Genomic DNA, 20,115 nt, shown 5'->3' with positions numbered 1-20,115 from the left:
GGAAACACACCTTTAGATACATAATGCTCAATGATAGCTCTGTGCATCTCCACTCTCCTCATTGTCGACTTCCCCTTAAAAAGATTCAACCATTTGGCAACAGTTGCCAACTCTGATTTCCTGGCATCCTCTAATGCCTCCAAGGTTAGCGCCTTTAGAAATTCCTCAATCTCCATTTCTGCTGTTTGCCCTTTCTTTCTTTCAGGAATTTTAACCCAATCAATTTACCCAGTCCCAAATTTGGCGTTCAAAATCGCGGATGAGATCCCCACTTACATTACGTACCCCGTAACTGGGTTGCCAAACCAGCAGAAATGGAGTCTGGTTTAACAGAAGCTAATAAAGTTTTATTAAAGAAATAAGTAACACAGTACCTTAATCGTAAGGATATAAATGCAACACGTTAGCAATGATAAAACACACATGTACACAGAACTAGGGTAATAGGAATCAACCATGCTGTCTCGCAGTCTAGGGGTAAAATGATCAGTCTCAAGTGACACAGAGGTCAGTTCAACTTAGTACAGTTCGCAGTAATCGCTGTTGTGCCGTTGGGGGGGGGGAGACAGAGAGAGGGGGGGAGAGAGGGGGGGGGAGAGAGGGGGGGGAGAGAGAGAGAGAGAGAGAGAGAGAGAGAGAGATAATATGCAAATCTGATTCAGACAGACCTTTGATGTTCTTCGCAGTTAGCTTTCGGGTGAACCCTTTTAATGTCTTCTGTGGTCACCGACTGTGACCCCTTCGTTCCGGATACGACTGTTCTTCCGCGGTGAACACGGCACCCAGGCAAGGGCGGACACACACACCAGGTTCCCACCGATCGTACCTTTTCACCCTGTGAGTCTATGGTCAGTTCTTGCGATCAGGCCTCCAAACTTCCACCAACTTGTGGGGGCACACCGCTCTTCCAGGGTCTCGTTATCTCATGGTGTGTGGTGCCTTAGCGAACCTGTTCTTTTTATCCCCCTGCTGGGGTATCGCCTGTCCATCAAACTTCAAACAGTTCAGGTTCAAAGCAACCGGTCTGTCAATATTCTGAAGTGTGTTTCTTTCTCGTTAATCTTGCTCTTCTCTCTTATTAGCATTTTGAAGGTTTCTCCATTGTCTCCCTTATCTCTCTCATCAGCATCAATCTTCTGATAACTTGGTTTGTCGTCACAGTGTGAGCAGAATTATCTGCAGCTTAATGTGAAAAAGTCTAAGGAGCTGGTGGTAGACCTGAGGAGAGCTAAGGTACCGGTGACTCCTGTTTCCATCCAGGGGGTCAGTGTGGACATGGTGGAAGATTACAAATACCTGGGGATACGAATTGACAAGAAACTGGACTGGTCAAAGAACACTGAGGCTGTCTACAAGAAGGGTCAGAGCCGTCTCCATTTCCTGAGGAGACTGAGGTCCTTTAACATCTCCCGGACGATGCTGAGGATGTTCTACGAGTCTGTGGTGGCCAGTGCGATCATGTTTGCTGTTGTGTGCTGGGGCAGTAGGCTGAGGATAGCAGAAACCAACAGAATCAACAAACTCATTCCTAAGGCCAGTGATGTTGTGGGGATGGAACTGGACTCTCTGACGGTGGTGCCTGAAAAGAGGATGCTGTCTAAGTTGCATGCCATCTTGGACAATGTCTCCCATCCATTACATAATGTACTGGGTGGGCACAGGAGTACATTCAGCCAGAGACTCATTCCTCCAAGATGCAGCACAGAGCGTCATAGGAAGTCATTCCTGCCTGTGGCCATCAAACTTTACAACTCCTCCCTTGGAGGGTCAGACACCCTGAGCCGATAGGCTGGTCCTGGACTTACTTCATAATTTACTGGCATAATTTACATATTACTACTTAACTATTTATTACTATTTTTCTATTACTATTCTATTACTATTTATTATTTCCATGACTATTACTATTTACCAATAGTAGTATTACTATTACTATTTCTATTACTATTTATTATCTATGGTGCAACTGTAACGAAAACCAATTTCCCCCGGGATCAATAAAGTATGACTATATTATGTATTGCATGAACTACTACTGCTAAGTTAACAAATTTCACGATATATGCTGGTGATAATAAACCTGATTCTGAATTCTGCCTGCTCTTACAGAACTGCTAAAATGAAATATCTACAGCATAGCAGTAAAAATCTTAACCAGGGCATTACATGTTTCTTCCAACAGTCTGCGATTTCTTTACAAGTTTGTTCCTCTAAATCAATGGGACTGTTGAGTGGTCTGCAACATATCCTCATTAACATGGACATGCCTGTCTTATTTCTCAGTTCTACCCATAACACCTCACTAGATGAGTTCTCCAGTCTGTCCTGACTATGCAATGCTGTGACATTTTCCCTGCATGGTAATGCAACCTCTCCTTTAATCCCTCCCACTATCACGTTTAAAACAACAAAACCTGAAAATTGAGCTGCCAGTCCTCCCCTCCTGCAACCAAGTCTCATTAATGGCTACATCACAATTTCAGACGTTGAGCTTACCCGCCTTTCCTACAAAAGTTTTTGCATTGAAATATACACAGCTCAGGACACTAGTTGCACCTTTTGATTCTGAGCTTTGTTTGAGGTCTTACCAACACGTCTCCACAACCTCTCCGCTAACTGCTATCTTCTCACTGATGCCATCAGGAAGAAAGTACAGAGGCCTCAGGTTCAGGAACAGTTACTACACCTCAACCATCAAGCTCCTGAACTAGGTGGTATGACTTCTCTCAACCTCGTCCCACCAGCAAACTGTTCCCACAACCTTAAAATCTTCTGGAATTTTTTGGGGATGTAACTATGAAAATGGACAAGGGAGAGCCAGTGGATGTAGTGTACCTGGACTTTCAGAAAGCCCTTGATAAAGTCCCACATAGGAGATTAGTGGGCAAAATAAGGGCACATGGCATTGGGGGCAGAGTACTGGCATGGATTGAAAATTGGCTGGCTGACAGAAAACAAAGAGTAGCGATTAACGGGTCCCTTTTGGGATGGCAGGTGGTGACCAGTGGGGTACCGCAGGGTTCAGTGCTGGGACCGCAGCTGTTTACAATATATATTAATGATTTAGATGAGGGAATTAAAAGTAACATGAGCAAATTTGCCGATGACACAAAGCTAGGTGGCAGTGTGAAATGTGAGGAGGATGTTATGAGAATGCAGGGTGACTTGGACAGGCTGGGTGAGTGGGCAGATGCACTTTAATGTGGATAAATGTGAGGTTATCCATTTTGGTGGTAAGAACAGAAAGGCAGATTATTATCTAAATGGAGTCAAGTTAGGAAAAGGGGAAGTACGACGACATCTAGGAGTTCTTGTACATTAGTCACTGAAAGCAAGCATGCAAGTACAGCAGGCAGTGAAGAAAGCTAATGGCATGCTAGCCTTCATAACAAGGGGAATTGAGTATAAGAGCAAAGAGGTCCTTCTGCAGCTGTACAGGGCCCTGGTGAGACCACACCTGGAGTACTGTGTGCAGTTTTGGTCTCCAAATTTGGGGAAGGACATTCTTGCTATTGAGGGAGTGCAGCGTAGGTTCACAAGGTTAATCCCCAGGATGGCGGGACTGTCATATGTCAAAAAACTGGGCTTGTATACTCTGGAATTTAAAAGGCTGAGGCGGGATCTTATTGAAACATGTAAGATTATTAAGGGATTGGACATGCTGGAGGCAGGAAGCATGTTCCCGCTGATGGGTGAGTCCAGAACCAGAGGCCACAGCTTAAGAATAAGGGGTAGGCCATTTAGAACGGAGTTGAGGAAAAAATTTTTCACCCAGAGAGTGGTGGATATATGGAATGCTCTGCCCCAGAAGGCTGTGGAGGTCAAGTCTCTGGATGCTTTCAAGAAAGAGATGGATAGAGCTCTTAAAGATAGCAGAATCAAAGGTTATGGGGATAAGGCAGGAACTGGATACTGATTGTGGATGATCAGCCATGATCACAGTGAATGGCGGTGCTGGCTCGAAGGGCCGAATGGCCTACTCCTGTACCTATTGTCTATTGACTCTTCACCTCATATTCTTCATATTTATTGCGTGTATATATATATAAATAAAAATAAAATTATAATTATTCATTTTTTCTCTTTCTTTTTGTATTTTCACAGTTTGCTATTTTCTTTAACATTGGTTGTTTGCCCATCCTGTTGGGTATGGTCTTTTATTACTTACATTGGGTTTCTTGTATTAACTATATTTGCCCACAAGGAAATGACTCTCAGGGTTGTACATGCTAACATATATATACCTAAATAATAAATTTACTTTGGACTCTTTCAACTTTGAGCCTGCAACTTTCTGCAGCTTTCTCCAATCCTCTGCAGTGGTGCCTCCATACCAGACAGTGATGCAACCTGGATATATTTTCCAAAATATACAGCACTGATGATACTAAAAGAGCATGCAAATGAAGTTTCTTGAAAGTTGTTACTTTCCTCAGGGTATATGTTCCTAACCTCAATTTGCTTTGTACACAAGCAGATTTCAGAAACTTTGCCAATATTAGATGAAACATTTATGCATGCTTATGAGAGCAAAGTATAATGTAAATAAAATGCTTGGAAGAAAAATATTCCAGTTACAACTGAGAAAAGCAGCTCTAGCCCATAATTTAGTCCCCTGTGAGTAAATTCTTAACAAACTGCTAAACACAGTATCCTACAAATACACTAGTACATTATTCTGGTATTTCATGCAGAACCAGATTTCTGCTGTATCTAACCAGATTTTTAAAAAACCAAGATGCAACACAAATATTTCAGCACCCTAATTCATTATCTGTTACTTCCTTATGAGCTAATAACAAATATTAAAATTTGATCCAATCTTCAACTTCTTTTATGATCAGCTCCAGTACATTTCACCTTAAATTTTAACATCAAGTTCAAAGAAAACCCAAATTCCACTAAATTTGCAGATACGACTAACATTAAAGATAAACATTCAATTTCTATGATAGAGGCTGCATCATATTCTATAACATAAAAATATTGGATTTAATGTTTAAACTCATCCCAGTTTTGAGTCAATGACGTAAAATACATGCAACAGTATGTGCATTGAAGAGTAGCCTAACTCATTGTTCTCTTAGCTTTCAAATGGAAGTTTTGTTCCGGGAAAGATCTTCATACATGTAACATTTATGAAAAAAATTACTTACCATTTCAGCCAACATCCCATTTGACAAAACTCAAACAATTAATTTAAAAGATGAAACAGCTTCCAGAGGATGCAATGATACATTTTTTTAGATTGAACCAAAATCTTTTACTTATATTGGCTTTTTCTCCTTGGTGTTGATCTCTTAATCTGGGTTTGTAATGAAATCAAAATAAAGAACTCTGTTGTACAGTTAGAACTGTAACACTCAGCAAATTGTAACTCATAAAATTATCTTGAGAAAAATATGAGTGCTTCTACATGCCAATGAAAGCAAAGTTAAATGCTGATTGATCCAATACAGCACATCACTCTCTAGAACGTCTGTCATCTTCAACAGGATTCTACCACCAAACACATTGTTAACTCCCCACCCACTTTCCTCAGGGATCACTCTATCTGGTTTCTTTGCCTGTTTGTCCCTCCTGGCACTAATCCGTGCATACAGAACAAGTACGACACCTGCCCATTCACCTCCTCTCTCACCACCATTCAAGGCCCCAAACAGTCCTTCCAGGTGAGCCAACACTATCGAGGTCATCAACTGCATCCAGTGTTCCCGGTGCAACAACTTCTACACATCAATGAGACGCAACGTAGATTGAGGGACCATTTTGTTGAGCACCTTCTTTGCATCCACAACAGTGAGGATTTTAATTCCACTCTCCATTCCCATACGTTAGTCTATGGTCTCCTTTAATGACATAACAAAGCCACTCTCAGGTTGGAGGGCCAACACCTCATCTTTTGTCTGGATAGCCTCCAATCTGTCAACACAAACATTGATTTCTCTTACGCGGTAATTTCTCCCCCCCTTCTCATCTTCCATTCTGGCTCCCCTCTTATCCCTTCTCTTCTCTTCACCTGCCTATCACCTCCCTCTGGTGCTCCTCTTCCTTCCCTTTCTCCATGGTCTGCTCTCCTCCCTGATAAGATTCCTTCTTCTTTAGCTCTTCACATTTTCCACTTACCATCTCTCAGCTTCTTCACTTACCCCTCCTCTCGATTCAACTGCCATAGCGAATGGAATGCTAAAGCTTTAAAATGAATCTTTGTCGATGCAAGAATCACTGCAACTTCATTTCCAATAAAAGCAAAAGTCAGACTTCCTGTGCACAATACTCCACTCTGAAGCTTGTGCTCAAACCACCATTAGCTCATGTGTGGTGATCCATTACTGCCAACAGTTAAAATAAAGGGCTAGGCAGAACTTCATACCTCATAGATGCCCCTCCACCTCCTATCACACCTCGTAGATGCCCCTCCACCTCCTATCAGATGTATTCTTCAACAAGAGACTTTTACAAAATGGGTAACCGAATGGTACATAGCTGTCACCTTATTTTTGGGAACATAACATGAAGCACATAAGAAAGTACGTGTATTACATTACTTAGAACAACATCTTGGCTGAATATTCGCACTCCACAATAACATTCCTACTGCATGGGTTTAAAGTGACAATTGGGCATCCAATGAAAAACAATACAACTCTATTCCAAGTTTTTGCTGATTATTAATAAAAAGAGAAAACAGCTGTCTGTAGTGGAATATGGATTCTATACACTGATTTAAATTTTTATTTAAGGAGAGATTGCTAATTTGCAAATAAAGCTTGAAGACTTGATGCACTTCTCTAAGATATGATGTTATTTCTAATTGCATGTTTTAGAAATGTTAAGTAGAAACAATGCTGACTTTTAAGGATCAGTTACACATAAAATAATTATTTACTTAGCTTCATTACTTCCTCCCCCTTTTGGAAACTTTAATACACATGTTTAAGATAACATCCACAATTCAAATCATCTAAAACTAGAGTGTAATGCATACAATGGTTTTTTTTAAATTACTTAAAACATGTTATAATATACTTACAAGAAAGTAAGAGATAGAGCAGTGAGTGCGGTTAAAACAAGTCAAACCTGTTTGTTTATTGGTTTAACACAGATAACAGCAATCTTCACATCCAGTTTACCAAGAATTGCTCATTTTTAACAATTTCTTCTGTAATCCATTGAAATTAGAAAGTGACAAAAGATGTGAAGTATTTGATTTTTTCCATTGCTGTATAATTAGAGATATTGTCATAGTTTTCAATGTCTTATATTTTGCAATATGGTGCATATATTACTGTACTCAACAAACAGATTGCACTGTGAAATTAGCAAATTAACCTGAATTTGATGAATATCCTGGCTACTGGTTTAATATATAGCAGCAATGTACAACACAAGCCTGAATTGAATAAACTAACTTAGAGGCATTTGTACTCACCATAAAGTGCACATCATCAAATCCATTCAGTACCAGCTTGCTTTCATACTGTGTCATTCCAATGGACTCAAGCCATTGCCCAACACTCTGCTCCAATATCCGTGAACCTGTTGAGAGATTAATCGGCAAACGCTTCAGCAAGGAAAACCCATTGAGGCGATAACAATGGCACTCCGATGAGGAGATGTGGCACTGCCACATCATGGTTCCCTGCAATGTCCCTGGGCGACTGATCCAAACAAATATCACTGATCAGTCCTCAGCCATTTCACAAAACCCAGAGAATGCTATTAAATCCTCTGGAGTTCCTAAATAGATTTCAGACATATGAATGTGTCAGCCTTGGCCACGATTTTAATTAATCTACAGCAATAGTTAAATACATATCCAGATCAATTGTCAAATACATGAGACTTTCTGGTATCGCCATTACTAAACTTGTTTGAATCAAATGTGGCATTCAGCACGAAGAAGCTGCTGCTTCTGCATTCAAGTCAGGTCAAGCGGCTGCATGCTGCCTCCAATCTGATATTGTTAATAATACAGCTGGGATGTGAGCCTCAAACTCGTATTAATGATCTGCTTCTGGTGCAGCAGCAGTGTTCACCGTTTGCCAGCTGAGCTCCTTGTTTGATCCCTTCACACTATTATCTCACTGCCTCACTATCTTCTCCCCTCCCCCTCTGAACTCCGAATGCAAAACACCAGTTAGAATACACAATCAACCATTCAATATCCTGAGCAACTTGCAACTGACAGTCAGAGCAATTAGACAACTTCATATGGAATGGAAGCAAAGAAAACACTGCAGTAAAAGCATGCATTACAGCTAAGGACATCAGTCTAAGTAGTTGGGAGTGTCCTGTGTAGTTATCAGCAAGAGGCAAAAAGTCTTGTTTTAGAAAACTAAAACTGTACCATTAATTTTTCTGAAAATCTGCCTTCCAAACCCTACCTTACAATCAATAGAATAATGTCCTCATCCAATTGATGAGATTGTGCAGAATGATGTCTGCAAAGGAAATAACTCAGGAATGCAAATTTTAGAAATTGAACTGTGTTAAAAGGAATACTTTTGATAAAAAAAACTATTACATGTAGGTAAAGGAAAGAATGAAAGAAAGGAGGAATGGGAAGAATCCAATAAAAAGTGAAAAGACAATGAATGGAGAGTGCAGAAGGAAGACAGAATTGGAGAGCTAACATTTTGATTTTCAGAATGTGAATGATTATTTCATCTATAAATATGCATATTATAAAAAAATCAAAACATTACTTTGACACGCAAGTCTTATCCTTTCTTGCTGCAAGAATGCCTAGAGGTGACAGAACACTGCTGATGCCCTCCAGCGATTGTGATCAAATGATGAATGAATGCTCAGTGGTGTTGCCTCTTCTATTTCTCCTCTCCTCCACAAGGAGGCATCAAGCACTTAACCAGGGTGAGAAGGAAACATGCTTTGAAAATCACATCTCTCAGACAAAACTCGAGGTCTTCATGAAATCTTGCAGTTCATTTGCCAGCCAGTGTCAAATCTGTTTTTCAACTCTCCTGGCTGAGGTGCTGGTGGTAGACATCTTAGCCTCTATCACGCTTTTGTATATAAATGATAAAATGACAAGACTGATCCTGTATTCCACAACTCTACAGTGTAGGCCACTACAAACAGAATCCTGACTAAACATAATTTCAAGCGCTCGACACTTAAGACAACACATTCAATATCCACCTTAGTAGCCACACAGTTCACGTATATATCTTCTACCAATTATCACAAAAAGAGTATGCATTCATTTACGCAATAGCAATTTTGATGTGTGGTGAATGCAGCAGGCCAGGCAGCATCTCTAGGAAGAGGTACAGTCGACGTTTCAGGCCGAGACCCTTCGTCAGGACTAACTGAAGGAAGAGTTAGTAAGAGATTTGAAAGTGGGAGTGGGAGTGGGAGTGGGAGTGGGAGTGGGAGTGGGAGTGGGAGTGGGAGGGGGAGGGGGAGATCCACAATGATAGGAGAAGACAGGAGGGGGAGGGATGGAGCCAAGAGCTGGACAGGTGATTGGCAAAAGGGATACGAGAGGATCATGGGACAGGAGGTCTGGGAAGAAAGATAGGGGGGGGGGGACCCAGAGGATGGGCAAGGGGTATATTCAGAGGGACAGAGGGAGAAAAAGGAGAGTGAGAGAAAGAATGTGTGTATAAAAATAAATAACGGATGGGGTACGAGGGGGGGAGGTGGGGCATTAGCGGAAGTTAGAGAAGTCAACGTTCATGCCATCAGGTTGGAGGCTACCCAGACGGAATATAAGGTGTTGTTCCTCCAACCTGAGTGTGGCTTCATCTTTACAGTAGAGGAGGCCGTGGATAGACATGTCAGAATGGGAATGGGATGTGGAATTAAAATCTGCGGCTACTGGGAGATCCTGCTTTCTCTGGCGGACAGAGCATAGGTGTTCAGCAAAGCGGTCTCCCAGTCTGTGTTGGGTCTCGCCAATATATAGAAGGCCACATCGGGAGCACCGGACGCAGTATATCACCCCAGCCGACTCACAGGTGAAGTGTCGCCTCACCTGGAAGGACTGTCTGGGGCCCTGAATGGTGGTAAGGGAGGAAGTGTAAGAGTATGTGTAGCACTTGTTCCGCTTACAAGGATAAGTGCCAGGAGGGAGATCAGTGGGGAGGGATGGAGGGGACAAATGGACAAGGGAGTTGTGTAGGGAGCGATCCCTGTGGAATGCAGAGAGAGGGGGGGAGGGAAAGATGTGCTTAGTGGTGGGATCCCATTGGAGGTGGCGGAAGTTGCGGAGAATAATATGTTGGACCCGGAGGCTGGTGGGGTGGTAGGTGAGGACCAGGGGAACCCTATTCCTAGTGGGGTGGTGGGAGGATGGAGTGAGAGCAGATGTGCGTGAAATGGGGGAGATGCGTCTGAGAGCAGAGTTGATAGTGGAGGAAGGGAAGCCCCTTTCTTTAAAAAAGGAGGACATCTCCCTCATCCTGGAATGAAAAGCTTCATCCTGAGAGCAGATGCGGCGGAGACGGAGGAATTGCGAGAAGGGGATGGCATTTTTGCAAGAGACCAGGTGAGAAGAGGAATAGTCCAGATAGCTGTGAGAGTCAGTAGGCTTATAGTAGACATGAGTGGATAAGCTGTCTCCAGAGACAGAGACAGAAAGATCTAGAAAGGGGCGGGAGGTGTCGGAAATGGACCAGGTAAACTTGAGGGTAGGGTGAAAGTTGGAGGCAAAGTTAATAAAGTCAACGAGCTCCGCATGCGTGCAGGAAGCAGCGCCAATGCAGTCGTCGATGTAGCGAAGGAAAAGTGGGGGACAGACACCAGAATAGGTACGGAACATAGATTGTTCCACAAAGCCAAAAAAAGGGCAGGCATAGCTAGGACCCATACGGGTGCCCATAGCTACACCTTTAGTTTGGAGGAAGTGGGAGGAGCCAAAGGAGAAATTATTAAGAGTAAGGACCAATTCCGCTAGATGGAGCAGAGGGGTGGTAGAGGGGGCTAATTCCACTAGACGGAGCAGAGTGGTGGTAGAGGGGTCTAATTCCACTAGACGCATTCATTTACCATGTTTTTTTAAAATAATAACTTTATTTATTTGTCACATGCACATCGAAACACAGTGAAATATGTTGCTTGCATCAAATCAAATCAGTATTGCTTCCAGCACCAACATAGCATGCCTGTAACTCACTAACCGTCTGTCTTTGGAATGTGGGAGGAAACGCACGTGGTCATGGGGAGATTGTATATGGCGGGAATTGAAAGCTGATCTAACTGCTAGCCGCTACACTACTTTGCTGCCCGTACCGTACCTTGCAACATGTGTATTGCATCTCCACAGCAAATTTAATTATTCTAGTTCAAAATAAGTATTAACCTGATATGGAAATGGTATTCATTCTATTTAATGTTTAAGCTCTGAAGCAATGGAAGGGACACCAGATAAAGAACATTAAACAGTACCACATGCTAAATTTATTTGCATGACATTTAAATATTTGCTGATTTTAAAAAACAATGACCTAGAGATTCTGTCAAGTGTCAATTTTTCATTGGAGCAATATGTCCAAGTACAGCTTAATTCTAAAGTGTGACATATTTCATATAACTTCAGGTAGAGTTCTATCACTGGAAATTCAAACAGATGTAAATTACCTCGGTGCTGATTGATATATGCTTGTCAACCATAAACAGTTAATTAACAGCACTGTTATTAAGACACACTTACATTTCACAAAGGGCCTGGGATTTGAAATGTTAGCAGCTTTTCTCATCAGAGATGCTGTCGGGCCTGATGAGTATCCCCACTATTTTCTGCTTCTCATAGTTAAGACTTAATTCTACAGCATAACTATCTCAGTCTCTCTGCTTTATCTGGGCTCTCGATTATAAGTATCCCCAACCTGTCCAATCTGAGCAAGCCAGTTACAGGCTTTTATTTTTTTTGGTAGATTCCACACAACACTGTGTGATAAGCATAGTGTGCTGTCCAGTATCGAATGTGTTTCAGTTTGCGCTTCACAAGGATGGTCATTGATATGCACAAATGTACCCTGAATTTCCTTTTAATGCAGTCAAAACACTTTCAGACTGCAACGTGCAGAAACTTTGCAAAATGCTCTGCAGAAAGTTCTCTCACAAAAGTTTGGTTAAATTTATAATTCTTTCTTCCCAGAAAATATTATATAATAGCATTTGACAGAGTTCAACACTCATTTCACATTATACCATCTGTAAACTCTTGCATAGTGAATATCTTTAATAGAATTATACAGCACAGAAACAAGCTCTTTGGTCCCACTCATCCAACCTGACCAAGGTACCTTCCTGAGCAAGCCCCTTTTTCTTGTTTTGTACCTTGCCTATCCATGTACCTGTATTTTAAGCACTGTAATTATACCTGCCTTTACCACTTCCCCAAAGGCTCATTCCAAATATCCATCATACTCAGTGTAAAAAAGTTCAAAGATTCTGCAACTCTACAGTCCACTCCACTACAAACAGAATCTTGATGAGACATGATTTCAAGTTCTCCACACTTAAGTCAACATATTCAATATCTACCTTATTAGCCACAAAACTTGTCCCTCAGGTTCCCCTCATTTTAAACCTATTCTCCTCAGTATTAGACTTCCCTACCTTAAGATGGCAGAGTTGATATAGATCTCCACCAAAGGAGGTGCAAGGTGCTGCACCTGCTTACCCCCTCCACCCCCACCCCAGGTCACGTGAAGCCATGGGAGCAGGTGGGGTGGATAGTTCTATGAGCTGGTGCATATCACAAGTCCTGGTTATGCGACCACTGATGCCAGGCAGACAATCTCTCATGTGTATTGATAATGGCTGGGGTCATCATCTTGTAAAGACACTGCCCAGAAGGCGGCAATGGCAAACCACTTCTGTGGAAAAAATTGCCAAGAATGATCACAGTCAGATCGCCCATGTCATACTACACAGCACATAATGAACAAATGAACCTTATTAATGCTCCTCATGATTCCATGCACCTCTAAAAAGACACTCTTCAGCCTCCTTGCATGATAGGAAGATATGCTTCGTAAACTGCAGTACCTAATGTTTTATTTATTGGAATCTAATACTTACAGCATGTATTTGAACTCTGTTTCCAGAGATGATACTTTGGAACAGCAACTGAAGTCAGATGTACAGGACACAAGCATCCTTTCTCCCTCTACTTGCTTTCCAAGTACACCTCAGTCACCACCGTCCGTCTGGCAAATGTAAAACCTTCAGCAGAGGCTGCAAAGCTTTTTTTTTCTGGCTTTATGGATTTTTTTTTAATCCTTTCCACTCCCAAATAGCCACACAAAATTCCATTGTTAATGTTTCCAAATTCTCAGACTTTTAAATTCAATTTCGAACTGAATTCCCTTCATGCTCAGCAAGCAGAAATAAATATGAGCCAAAAGATAAATTAAAAAAGACAAATATGATTCATTTAGCACTTCCTGGGAACATGTTACAATGGCAACTTAAATTCTACTTGTACAAAAATGATTTCAGATTTTGAAGCTTCTGTTTAACATAAATGCACACATTAAAATGAAATAATAATTGTACTGCACTACCATCTTACTGCAAAACATACAAGAACATTTTTGTAGCCAGCAAGATTTTAAAACTATGTAATTTTCAATAGTTTCTTTACAAATCTAATCTCTCATACAAAACTAAAAGGAATGATCTTCATTAACCTCAAAGCATAATTATTGTTTTCCTACATGCAAATCAATTCAAGTTTAAACACAGTTTGATATGAATTGACTAATTCAACCAAATTATTAATATATACTGCACATAGAAATTACCTGCAGCACTGTGCCATTCTTTTCTGAAGTCACTGTCAATCCCTGCACCAATGGAAGTCATTATCTTTTCAATCTGCAGAAAAAGACAATGAGCATTTTAAGATAATGATCATTTTGACATTGATACATTTCTGTCAACCTGATACTTCCATTTAAAGAATAAAATCAGCAAGCACAAGCCACTTTAAGCAAGTCACAACACTACCTAAAAGCCCAGTTCAGTTTTATAGGCCACCTTTTGTAAAGTAAAACATAAACATGCACATCCACTAAAAAAAGAGGAGAAAGAAGCAGACCAATCCAGAAGCAAGTGTTGATTAGTATTAAAAGATTCCCAGACTACAAAAGAGCTAAAGTTTCTCACACCATTCTACAATCCATTCCACACAAAGAAAAATCTTACACTGTACAAAGACTTAGTTCTGCGAAGATTAGGTATTGGAAGCACTGGCTTCTGCTGTGGGAAATGAAATAAACGCACGGTAAACAGGAACCAAGAGGACTTGTCAAATTACAAATTTAACCTTGACATAATACTCATACATCAAATACATGTTATGCAGAATGCACAAATAAGCTGCAAAATACAATAAAAACGCTCTCTTTGCAAGGTCAAATAATATCAAGCTGCTGAATTCAAAGATGCGTTAGCAAATACAAGACTGTGTGCAAAGGACATTTGCATATATAGCAGATTTCACAAAATCAGTTACCTCGCAATATGTTTCAATTTGTTGTTTTGCATGCATTAGCAACTGGGGAACTGCAACGCTTTCCTAAATATGACAGTTTACAATTATTAATTAATTTTGATTGTTTTAGTAGTATTGACATCAAACAAAATACCATGTAAGCAAGACTGCTAAAACATAGCAAAATACGGACAGTTACAACAATGGCATTTAAATTTATGAAACCTTGAGCTCTCACCAGAAAATCAATCCATTATCTGGCTTCATGGTGAGGGTGCAGGGAAAAAGGGGAACAAAAGAAGTAACTATAAAAGATTAAGAGCAGCACCAAGATAATAACTGTCATTGCATTTTTATAAGTTACCAGAATTCCTCCCCCTCCAGTACAAATATCAGATTAAAGCTGTATGGAAAAGATAACATAAAATTTTTTTAAAATATTTTTACTCAATAAACAATTGATGTGTTATTTTGTGTTATCAATGGTCTAATGCTATATTACAAAATGATTGTAACTGTTGTTATTAGAATGACAATTTTAATGAAATGCAACCTTCTAGGTTTTGGAAAGTTACAAGTTCAGACAGAGAACTTCATTCTACCGAGGCGTGCTGGTGCATTAATAGGTGTTTGAAGATCACTACCTCAAAACTAGTTCAAAACTCAGACTATTGTGCAGAAGTGATATCCCTCTTAACTGCTCTAAGAATTTGGATAAGCCAGATCTCGTGCTAAAAGCACTAGAGAGAAAGGGGGGAGTGGTGATGGTGGGGAAACAAGATCTGTTTTTAAAAGCCTCTAAACACACTGAAAGGGTAAGTACTTATGTTCTTTCCATGCTATTATCCCCAGTACTGATAACTCTAGATTACAGTTTGCTCTCTGGGCAGACCATGTCATCCATGTGTCCAACATTAGATTAGATTAGATTCAACTTTATTGTCATTGTGCCGAGTACAGATACAAAGCCAATGAAATGCAGTTAGCATCTAACCAGAAATGCAAAGAATAGTGTTATTTACAAAATAACTGCGAATAAAGAGTAAGTGCTACAGCACACAAATATAAAAGTACTGAGATACAATATGGGTGCACTACTGCTTAGCGCTGTGATGTGAGATTTAGCAGGGTCACAGACTTGGGGAAGAAGCTCTTCCTGTGCCTGCTGGTGTGGGAGCGGAGGCTCCTGTAGCGCCTACCGGATGGGAGGAGAGTAAAATGTCCATGGTTAGGGTGAGATGTATCCTTGATAATGTTTTTCGCCTTACCCAGGAAGAGTTTATGGTAGATGTTCTTAATGGTGGGCAATTGGATGCCGATAATCCGCTGGGCAGTTTTCACCACACGCTGGATTGCTTTGCAGTCTGATATGGGACCATTGCCATACCACACTGAGATGCAGTTGGTAAGTATGCTCTCAATGGTACAGCAGTAAAAGTCCGTCAGTATCCTGGGACAGAGGTGAGCTTTCTTGCTGCTCCGCAGGAAGTAAAGGCACTGTTGCACCTTTTTGATCAGGATGGAGGAGTTCAGAGACCAAATGAGACCCCTGGAAATGTGGACACCAAGGAATCTGAAACTTGATACACGCTCCACTACAGTTCCATTGATGTAGATGGGGACGTGAGTGTGGCTCCTAGCATGGCTGAAGTCCACAATGATCTTCTTGGTCTTCTGGGTGTTAAGGGCCAGGTTGTTGTCGGCATACCACGCGGCCAGGTGCTGAACCTTGTCCCTGAAGGCTGTTTCGTCATCCCCTCTGATCAGACCAACCACCGTGGTGTCGTCTGCAAACTTGATTATGGAGTTAGAACCGTGTACAGGAACACAGTCATAGGTGAAAAGGAAGTACAGAAGAGGGCTCAGCCCACAGTCTTGAGGCACGCCGGTGTTCAGGGTGAGAGTGGAGGAGGAGAGGTTGTCTAACTTAACTGATTGGGGTCTGTTAGACAGAAAGTCCAAGGTCCAATTGCAGAGGGATGAGCAATTGGGTGGATACTTTACGCCAAGCTCTACCAATGGAAGAGATAACTAGATGAACAAGGGAAAAGGTTGAAGAAAGTTCTTAAAGTCTGCTTGAATAAACACAGCATGCCCAAAGGCTTCTGGAAAGCCCTGGTTCATGATTATTCAAAATGAACAAGGAGCACTCTGGATGACATTAAGCATTTCAAGGACATACATTACACAGCAGATTAACATAAACGACAGTCAATTATGGCACCACATTACAAGCTATTCTCTCGCCCATCCAATCATGCACACTGTCCCATTTATGCTAGGGTTTATGGGTCTGAAACTGGGCTCATCAATAACCTCAGGAGCAGAGTGAAAGCAAATCATCCTTGATTTTGAGAGGTGTGAAAGGGACATGGTAAAAAAGACAGGAGGGAAATTCAAAGAATAGTCACAATTGCAACGTATTGACAAAGCTCAGCCTTCACAACTTTACAATATGTTTTGAACAATTTTTGCACAGGGTAAAATGGTGGCTCTTTTCAAATTGCTTTTTTTGTATAGAAACAAATTGAATAAATTCAGAGCTTATGTTACTTAAAACACTTTAAAAATTGGGTATGTCTGGCACTCATTAAAAGCTGGAGATCCGACAACACATGAAAAAAACTGCAAAAATTGCAGAGGCAAATTGCCATCTGTTGATGTGGTCAATTTCAGAAGGATTCAAAGAAAGGATCATGTTATTGAGGTAAAATCCGCTGGTTTCTTTGATAGCATGGATCCTGCAGTACTTCTGCAGAAACATGCAATTAAAAACGCCTATAGTTACTTTCTCAAATTGTCTCTCATACCAATCTACACCACCTTTCAAATTAAGTACAAACTAAAGCCAAGCTGTATCCAACTACCAGCAAAAACTCCAGCATACAGCCCCAATCTTCAACTCAACCCAAAAAAAATTTTCTTGCAGGGACCAAGGGACTTCATTATTTGATGAAATTACAAAACTGGCCATAACTAAGGTTTATTCTGACATTTGATAAAAATTGGTAAGACAGACAGAGACAACTACAGAGTTCCAAATTTTGATAGTCATAACACCACAGAAGGAAGCCTTCAATTCCATCATTTTGGAATCAATATGACAAACTTACTTCACAAGAATTGAAAAATCCTTCAAATTCTTTAACCCCATGGGCTGAGTAGATTGTACAGCCTACTCTTGACCAAATGTTAAGATAATGCTCTGACTGCAAGAGCACTCTAATGAGTTACACTCCCCAATTATTTCACATAGCTCTGCATTTGCTTTCTCCCTCAAATATTTGTCCATCACCTTTTGCTAGTAACTGAATATGCTTCGACGAACCGGTATGACAGTATATTGCAGATTATAATGATGATCAGACAGAATGTGCAACCTTCATAAGAAAGCAATCCCAGTTGCTCTGAACTATTTGAAATACTGAAGTTACTCATCCTTATCATTAAATCAAAATCTTTTCTGCAATCTTCCTGCAGTGCAGCAACCAGAATTAGATGCAAGTGCCTTGGCAAATTTATGAGGCTTAGGCCATCCAACTAGGTTGCAAGTATAATTAAGCAGAATCATATAAAGAGAAGTCTACAGTTATGCAACACCAAACCTATAAGAAATCAGTAATACATTCAGCTACCTATTTAGTATTCCTACATCAGAGTCTACTAGGAAACAGGTCCCATTTATTTTAGTATGCAAGTTGAAATCACCAAAACATATAAACTGCAGGATCAAATAGCTGATTCTCAAATGACCCCAACATTGAGGTTTTTATTATTCAAAAGGCCTTTGCCCAGAAACCTGAGCAATGTTTTCATGAAATGCAAATAGAAAAAACAAACTATTGCAAACCCAGCCCACACCTTTCCAAAAGAATGCTTAGTTAGCAAAACCCACACGTTAGGAGTGTACATACAGTACATCCTGCAAAATAGGTGTGATGGATAAGTGCTGGAAAACACGTATAGGCCTATTTTGAATTGTCCATCATCATCCACAACATGAGAGTGAGAATGTCATATATAAGGCTGATGCACAAGTTAAGAGCTTACGGCATTGAGATAAGTGAGCTAGTATGGATTTCTGAATTGTTATTGCGTAGAATACAGAATGAATGGTCTGGAAGAAAAGGTTTTGGAAGAAAACTTCTCACTGAATGTTGCAAATTTTTGGAATTTTCTAACCCAAGAGGATTGTGCAGACAAGATGATTGAGGTTATTTTAAAACAAAATACACAAAACCTTGAAAGTGTGCAGATAAGTGGATAAGAGGCCGCGAGTACACTGGACATCCTGTAATACAGCGCAGGTTTAAAGGGCTAAATGGCCTGTTCCTATTTTCTAGTGTCCGTATGCTATATGCGTCTTTGGAACAAATCTAGTACACTGTGCTCTGAGACTGATTTTATATTCAGGTAGTAAATTCAAAATCACAAGTTAATGCATTACTATTGTAATGATTATTCTTGAGACGTTATTAAGTAATTGGTTCTGCGAGTAAGCTCAAATGCAATTACTCATTAACCATGAATATGCACAGCAAGTTATTTCAATTCAGTTAACAAGCTTCCCTGGTTCATTTCATACAATGATCATCATACAGTTGAGGATTGGAAACGGAAGGCCATCTTCAAGAAAAGTGACCAGTCCAATCATGGTGGTTACAAAAAAGTTTCCAAACTGTCTTCACAGAATATAGTGTATATTCCATACATTTTGGTATGTAAATCTACATTAGACAAACTGCAGAAATGAGGGGGCTGCCTGTGAACTTTCATCACATTCACTTTCCTACCCACTATCACTGCAACCACAGCCACTAATTTGAGTACACAGATGAAGATGCCGCTACTTGCGGGTTTAAGTGACTACTTTCTGGTGGCCAATGAAACAAAAAAAAGGCAACTAAATACTTCAGTTATTCACACTTTTTCTGGTAAACAATCACTGAAAACAATGGCCTGTGGCTTCTCTGTTGGAGGTGAGCTGAATCACCTGTAGGATCTGGCATTTTTGCTCTGTGGCTGGAGTCTCAGTGGGATAGGACAGCTGTAGCACGTCCAGGCTGGAATTGCTGGAGCAGACTTGGAGTCACTTCGATATAGCAGAGGTGAGGAAAGATCAGAGGCTTGATCAATTTAACAGCTGAGCCGAATTGGAAAGTTCGGGTACTCACCAAATCAAGGTAGTGGAACCCACAAGGTAGAGGGCAAAGAATGACCCAAGGTTTGGAGGATTCTTTAAAGATCATTATTACTGCCTTCATGTTCTCTTTAAGCCATCTCTATCAGAACCCTGGGGTGCATGTCATATGGTCCAGATGACTTATTTACCTTCAGACCTTCGCTTCCCAAGAACCTTCTCCCTTGAAATGGCAACTTCACACACATCCACCCCCTGACACCCTCAAACTTCGGGTATACTGCTGGTGTCATCCGGCCTTGAGAATACTTCGTCCTCTTTCGGTATATATCCTGTGCCTTCTAAATTATTCCCAGAAACTTCAGCCATTGCTGTTCTGTCACCAGCTAGTGTCCCCTTCCAATCAATTTTGGCCAGCTCCCCTCTCATGCCACTGTAATTCCCTTTACTCCACTATAATACTGATATATCTGACTTTAGCTTCCCCTTCTCAAATTGCAGGGTG

At 40.8% G+C, this 20,115-nt stretch overlaps 1 protein-coding gene across 14 annotated transcripts in view; it reads right to left on the bottom strand.

The window, feature by feature from the left end:
* Positions 1–20,115, bottom strand: part of LOC140209900 (ankyrin repeat and SAM domain-containing protein 1A-like) — a 409,914-nt gene that overhangs the window by 105,199 nt on the left and 284,600 nt on the right. For 7 of the 14 annotated variants that reach the window (XM_072278542.1, XM_072278544.1, XM_072278547.1 and 4 more), the window contains 3 exons: positions 14,492–14,554; positions 13,779–13,851; positions 7,433–7,539 (listed from right to left, as the gene is read on the bottom strand). In XM_072278542.1, coding sequence (XP_072134643.1) covers positions 7,433–7,539; positions 13,779–13,851; positions 14,492–14,554 — 243 coding nt within the window. Of the gene's footprint in view, positions 1–7,432; positions 7,540–13,778; positions 13,852–14,181; positions 14,236–14,491; positions 14,555–20,115 lie in introns of all 14 variants that reach the window. The other 7 variants (XM_072278546.1, XM_072278555.1, XM_072278556.1 and 4 more) reach the window with 3 other exon arrangements.

The sequence above is a fragment of the Mobula birostris genome, chromosome 14 (genome assembly GCF_030028105.1).
Source record: "Mobula birostris isolate sMobBir1 chromosome 14, sMobBir1.hap1, whole genome shotgun sequence".
Classification (NCBI taxonomy): Eukaryota; Metazoa; Chordata; class Chondrichthyes; order Myliobatiformes; family Myliobatidae; genus Mobula; species Mobula birostris.
This window is presented reverse-complemented; position numbering and strand designations above follow the sequence as displayed.